This window comes from Etheostoma spectabile, chromosome 12 (assembly GCF_008692095.1).
Source record: "Etheostoma spectabile isolate EspeVRDwgs_2016 chromosome 12, UIUC_Espe_1.0, whole genome shotgun sequence".
Classification (NCBI taxonomy): domain Eukaryota; kingdom Metazoa; phylum Chordata; class Actinopteri; order Perciformes; family Percidae; genus Etheostoma; species Etheostoma spectabile.
In genome coordinates this window covers 27,564,395-27,570,394 of record NC_045744.1, presented here as the reverse complement: position 1 = coordinate 27,570,394, position 6,000 = coordinate 27,564,395, and the positions used below count along the sequence as shown (strand labels likewise).

Genomic DNA, 6,000 nt, shown 5'->3' with positions numbered 1-6,000 from the left:
GAAAGACTAAGAACAAGACTTTCAGATGAGTTATAATTTAGTTTAGGTTTAGAGCTGATTAGTAGACTAGAACTGAAGATAGCTGCAACATAACTGTAATCTTGGCGGCCAATGCTGGTCATTTCTCCCCAAATTCTGGTCTGTAGTTTACTGGTTTACTGTTGAGACACGCCTGGTTGTGTAATATTTGGTTTAGAATTATTACCACACAACGTTCATCTGTATACACTGTTGCAGAGTTTCCGGGAAGTGTGCTGGCCAATCCAAGCAGACTAGGCTTGTTTGGGTGGAGGGCTTAAAGAGACAGGTGCAGAGCATCACATACAGAGGGTGAATACAGGTGAAGCGTTTAGTTACTGTTGAATTTTTGTTCTCTTTTTTGATATTTATTCTGAACAACTTCTGCAGAAAACAAATCAACCTGGAAACAGAGGAGTAAAAAGAAATCGGATAGGATATAGATCACTCTGTATCTTGTCTTTTATCAGAAGATTATTTGACGTAGTGACACCCTGACTGTGACTAACTGTAATAACTGTGTAATATTTCTTATGTTAGGCAATGGCATTGCTGACATGACTCATAGGTTAAAATAAACAACTGACTAGCAAAGACCTGGCAGTTAGAGTAGACACAGTCTTTCCACAGACTAAAACCATGGACTGTATAAAACCTACAAACCTGCAACCAGTTTAACCCTTTACTAGTTGAAGAGAGCTACTGTCATATACTTCCAATCATAATTCTGTATTCTCTACTTCATTTTAAAGTCTGCTCTCAAAGCATTTTCAGTTTTATCCACTTTTTGTAAAACATGCTTGCCTCTGTTTCTGTTTCTACACAAATAAACCTAACCTTTTTACATCTAAAAAGAAAAGAAATAGGAAGGACTTTACCGGTTTACCATTATGGAATAGAATATCTTTATAAGTCTTTATTTGACTTTATCTGTAAACTTGTTTTGTGATTTTATATGAAAGTAGATTTAACATTTGGGTACACCAAAAGATCACATATTACATTTTAAGTAGAACCAACACAACTCCAATAAACTTAAGAATCAAGTAGGCTTTAACACAGGTGCTTTGTTAGGTCAAATCATGCTCAGCATAACAAAATGGCTGGGTTGCTTCCTGGGTTATTCAACTCCCATGCAGGTATTCTGCCAGGTGAAGGCCACGCCCGCTGTTTGCTGATTTAAAGGATTCCCGCAGGGATCATAAACACACACCGGACCACAACCCACTGAACAAAGGAACTTTTCTGCAACTCAACATTTGACTTTTACAGTTCAAGTAAGTTTCAAAGGAAAACTTAATTTGTTAATTTATTCATTTTCATTATCTTATAAATAATCATTTAGGTTGGTAAGTAATAATAACTTTAGCATAATTACTGAAAGATGGAAATCTATTGCGATTTTTTGAGACTTGTAATGTGATGATTTAAGAGACTGTTGTATATTGTAAACTATTAATACAGATCCTGTTTTTATATACTTTCACTGAACCAAATGTTTTTTCTCAGAATTACAATACTTTGTTATAATTGTGCTTGAATTAATAAATTAGTTAATATAAATTCTAACTTCAGAGATGTTATCAGGTGTGACAGTTTTATTATCTCTAGAAGTCATTAAGATTTCCATATTATTTGAATTCCGAATTACATAACTGCAAGTCTGCGGTTGAGTAACACTCTCAAATCCAACCCATAATATTAACTCTCTATGTCTTGTTAATTTACTGTCTTTCTGTAAGGAATGGAACGAGGATTGATCCTGTTGGTTGCTGCAGTGGGGGTTTACGTGGCATCGGGTGTCCAAGGAATCTCTTACTTGTCATTTTCCAATAATACACAGGTTGGATTTCTTTCACTTTAATCCTCTCAGTCTCCTGTAAACCACTCCCATACCTTTTGACCTTTACTTCGCAGTACGCAGATATCTATGACATTTGTTCAAGGACACCATTCCAAATTTGAGTTGAAAATAAACTGAAAAGTTGCTTATGAAGCTTGCATGTATAGCAAGAATTTATATTATAGCTATTTTCTATTGCTTCTATTTCAAAGTTGAATTGGCATCAGCTGTGTGCTTTGTATTTCAGACTGGACGTGCTGCGATGATAGCTCAGTTCACAACGACAAAACACTCACATCACTTTGGTCTTGTCAAAGGAACCATTTGGCAACTTTTAAAAAGTAAACTTTCCATCCAGAATGTTATTGGCATCCATTTTGGCGTCTCGTGCTTGCCATCCACTTAAAACATAGCGTTACTACTCTTTGGCCGGCTTGCAAGCCCAAACGGAGTGTGTAAGGCGTGCCTGTTGTTTTGTTTCTGGTCTAGCTAGATGTGGTGTGGTGTTGTAATTTTTCTAATGTTACTAGTACAGCATGTGAAAAAAAACTACAAAGTTTGTTAGGCCAAAAAGAACGTAAATCTTGCGATAACAACATTGACGCCGTTAAAATGGATTTACGTTAACGCCGTTAATAACGTGTTTAACTGACAGCACTACTTTGTAGTGTTAAGCATGTTCTTGGTCCTCTTCCAAGAAGCAGCTAACTCCTAAACTTATATGCATAATCTTTCTAAACAAAACTCTTGAAACATGGTTCAAGATCAGCGACTCCAGCAATGCAGTATTGTACTTTTGGTGGCGGACCATGTAACTCAGCACAGTTGTCCATATGACTCAGTCATCCCGCCAATTGTAGCAGCCAATGTTGGCCATTTACACAATTCCCCGCATTCATACAGATCAAAACAAACACAATGGTTTTAATGACCTCTCAATGCCTAAAGATTGGACTGCAAATGGACTGTATTTATATAGCGCTTTTCTAGTCTTTTTCTACTTAAACACTTTTTTTTTTAAGATTATTTTTGGGCATTTTACGCCTTTATTGATAGGACAGCTGAAGACATTAAAGGGGGGAGAGAGGACCAAAGATTGGAGTCAAACCCCAGGCCCGCTGCGTCACGGAGTAACTCTCCATATATGGGCGCCTGCTCTACCAACTGAGCTAGCCGGGCCCCTGCTCAAAGTGGTTTTACATAGCTCAGAAACCATTCACCATTCAATCACATTCATACAGTGTGGCCGAGGCTGCCATACAAGGTGCCACCTGCTCATCAGATAAACACCCACACACATTTACACTCCGTTGGTGCAGCATTGGGGACAACTTGGGGTTCAGCGTCTTGCCCAAGGACACTTTGACAGGGGACTGCAGGGCCAGGGATTGATCAATATATCTCAGATATCAGCTTTTAAGACTAATCATTCTATTGTGTGTGTGTGTGTGTGTGTGTGTGTGTGTGTCTACCAGGTGAACATCTCTCAAATTGGTTGTGGAGTCACCAAACTGTGTGTGCAAACACCAGCAAACTGTGATCCAACTGGAAACACCAGCTGTCTGTTTGCGTCTGTGATCTCCAGCACCTCAGTAGCACCCAACGGCTCTGCAATGTCCTTCCAACTCAGGGGAGACTCCGTGGGATACATCGCACTGGGACTCACTGTGAATGCTTCACAAGTAATGTATCAAAAATGTCTTTTTTGCTAAGTTGAACACATACCTATGTCTACCTATATCTCATGTCCCTTTAAAAGCAGGATATTCTTTAATATCTGTGACTTTGTACAAACAGTAGAGTGTACTTATACAGAAACACATGTAAATGTAAAAACCCTTCAACAGGAAGGTTTTTTTAATGGCCAACACAGTGTATCAGGTTCTTTAATACATAACCTAAGTTTCGAGTGTGATGGTAAATAAAAGGAAAATATCATAATGCATCTGTGTTTATGTAAATCATGTCAAAACTCCCAGCAAAAGCAAACTGACTTGCTTCTTTGTCTTTACGTACCTTCACAGATACAGTTCACCAGTGACTCAATGTGGCATTGGTTGACTTTGAATATTTATTTAGTTGATAAGGACCATAGCCTGTCTATGATAAGACATGACAAAAAACTAACTAACCAACTACAAACATTCAACAATATTTCTGTAACTGTCTAACTAACGAGCAAGGCTAACAAGTTAGCATTAGCCCCCACAAAACAAGCAATGTCTGACTTTTAATAAAGTTAAAAGTTTAACCATTTAAAATAGCACTTACCTTACAATGCTAAACTTTACAATGACCTTTAGATGTTTGTGTATGGCTTTGGCACTGACCCAGTTAACCACTAATTATCATGCTAGCAGGTAGCATAGTAATGCTAGGCTTAGCAAGATATAGCCTAGCAGCTATCCAGCTTCTGATGCTCAATGAATGTGAAATGTGTAGTGTTTCTGACAAAATTCACACAAGGAAAAACTAAGATGACTTACTTTAACTGTTTTTAAACTCACCCCACTTTTGGGGATGGTCTGACTGAATTTAGTCTGGCTAGTCCACACAGCATTCTGCTCTGGTTTATTGACATTTCCGTAAACTGATCACGATCGTCTTGGGCGGCGCTAAGCTTCATACAAAGCAGCAGCAACAGAATTGATGTCAGATGTAGGATTTTTTAACTTTTGGAAACTGACAAAAAATAAACGGAAATTTTAGATTTCAATCTATCAGTGAAATATTAAAATTAAAGATGATGCTATGTCATATATAACCTTTAGGGACAAGCAGTCTGTGAAGATTGTGCAGTGTTAGCACCCTGTGGCTAACAATAGCTGGTAAAAGGTTTAACCTAGACAGAGAATTACAAGCTTGTTAATTACAGCTTTCTCATGTAATTTGTTAGTTTGTTAGTTAGTTTTTTTATTATTTAAAGTCAGGGACATTTTGCTTGTATAGTGACTGACTATAGATAGAGAGTGTTCAAGAAATGGGTCATTACGTAACTTACATTAAAGGGGGCTTGGCTTAAGCATATGGAGCAGGGCAAACTATCACCAATTAAAAAGGAACTCTTTGCTGAGTCCAATGATACCTCTCACATGGTTTACCAGTTTAACAGTTCACAAGTTTTGAAAGGGGGCGTGGTACAAGTGGTCTGTGTACATGACTGTGGCTAGAGTGTAGGGGGCGGCTCAATATCACATTCTAATTTTCACATAAATTGAAATACCTTTTGCCAAGATACAGCCATTCCTGTTTCAACAGCCACCTACAGGAAGTTGGTCCTCTATAACTTGCACATTGTTTTAGCTATCAAAATTCTTATGATTGTCACAAGGATCCACCGAGTCTATACGTTTTTGTGCCAATCAGACTCACGCCCCAGGAGTAGTTAGACAAAGTAGGTTTCCAACATATTGATATTTTGCTGATTAGTAAAAAAAATTAAAACAGCTGATTGCTGGCACGTTTGGCACAGATGCTTTGAGGCCATGAGAAACACCTTTGTCAAGTTTCAGGGCAATCAAAATACAGTATTTGTTGCCAAGATAACGCAAGTTCCTGTTTAGTGTGGAGTTTCTGTAACTTGTGCAATTTTTCAACTATCAAAATTCTTTGGATAACCTTTTGTTACAACAACAAAAAAAACATATGCAAAATGCATAAATTAAGAATGGCCGCCTTCTGGTTGGGCGGAGCTAATGAAGGTAAATGGGAAATATGTTCCCAATGATTAGAGCAATATGTGTAAAAATCTGTTGAAGATCGGTGCAACTATGTCCAAATTAAGGCTTTCCGCGCGTTAGGGGGCCCTATTGAGCCCACTTACAGGTATGGGCCAAATTGCTGTACAGTCTTGTACAGCTCCCAGGTGTTTATGTGGGCGCCAATTTTTGTAAGTTTACGCATATACTGAGGCCGTCAAAAATGTGCCCAAGTTCTTAAACCAATTAGGGGGCGCTATAGAGCAACCATATCACTCCCAAGCCTAAATGTGAATTCAGATGAAAGAGTTTACTATTCTGCACATGGCTGCACAATTTTGAGAGTTTTAGTGCATCCTGAAGTCTTAAAACACCTTTAAAAAATGCAATATGAAACCTATGTACCCTCAAAATTTGGTATATTAACTGCTATTTTTTTCA

General features: G+C 38.0%; 1 protein-coding gene across 9 annotated transcripts in view; it reads left to right on the top strand.

Moving 5' to 3' along the window:
- The first annotated feature begins 1,162 nt into the window (after positions 1 to 1,162).
- The window catches only part of LOC116699471 (putative ferric-chelate reductase 1), a 28,998-nt gene continuing 24,160 nt past the window's right edge, over positions 1,163 to 6,000 (top strand). For 6 of the 9 annotated variants that reach the window (XM_032532075.1, XM_032532073.1, XM_032532074.1 and 3 more), the window contains exons 1-3: positions 1,164 to 1,295; positions 1,761 to 1,861; positions 3,337 to 3,543. In XM_032532075.1, coding sequence (XP_032387966.1) covers positions 1,763 to 1,861; positions 3,337 to 3,543 — 306 coding nt within the window. In that variant the 5' untranslated portion in view covers positions 1,164 to 1,295; positions 1,761 to 1,762. Of the gene's footprint in view, positions 1,296 to 1,760; positions 1,862 to 3,336; positions 3,544 to 6,000 lie in introns of all 9 variants that reach the window. The other 3 variants (XM_032532072.1, XM_032532071.1, XM_032532079.1) reach the window with 2 other exon arrangements.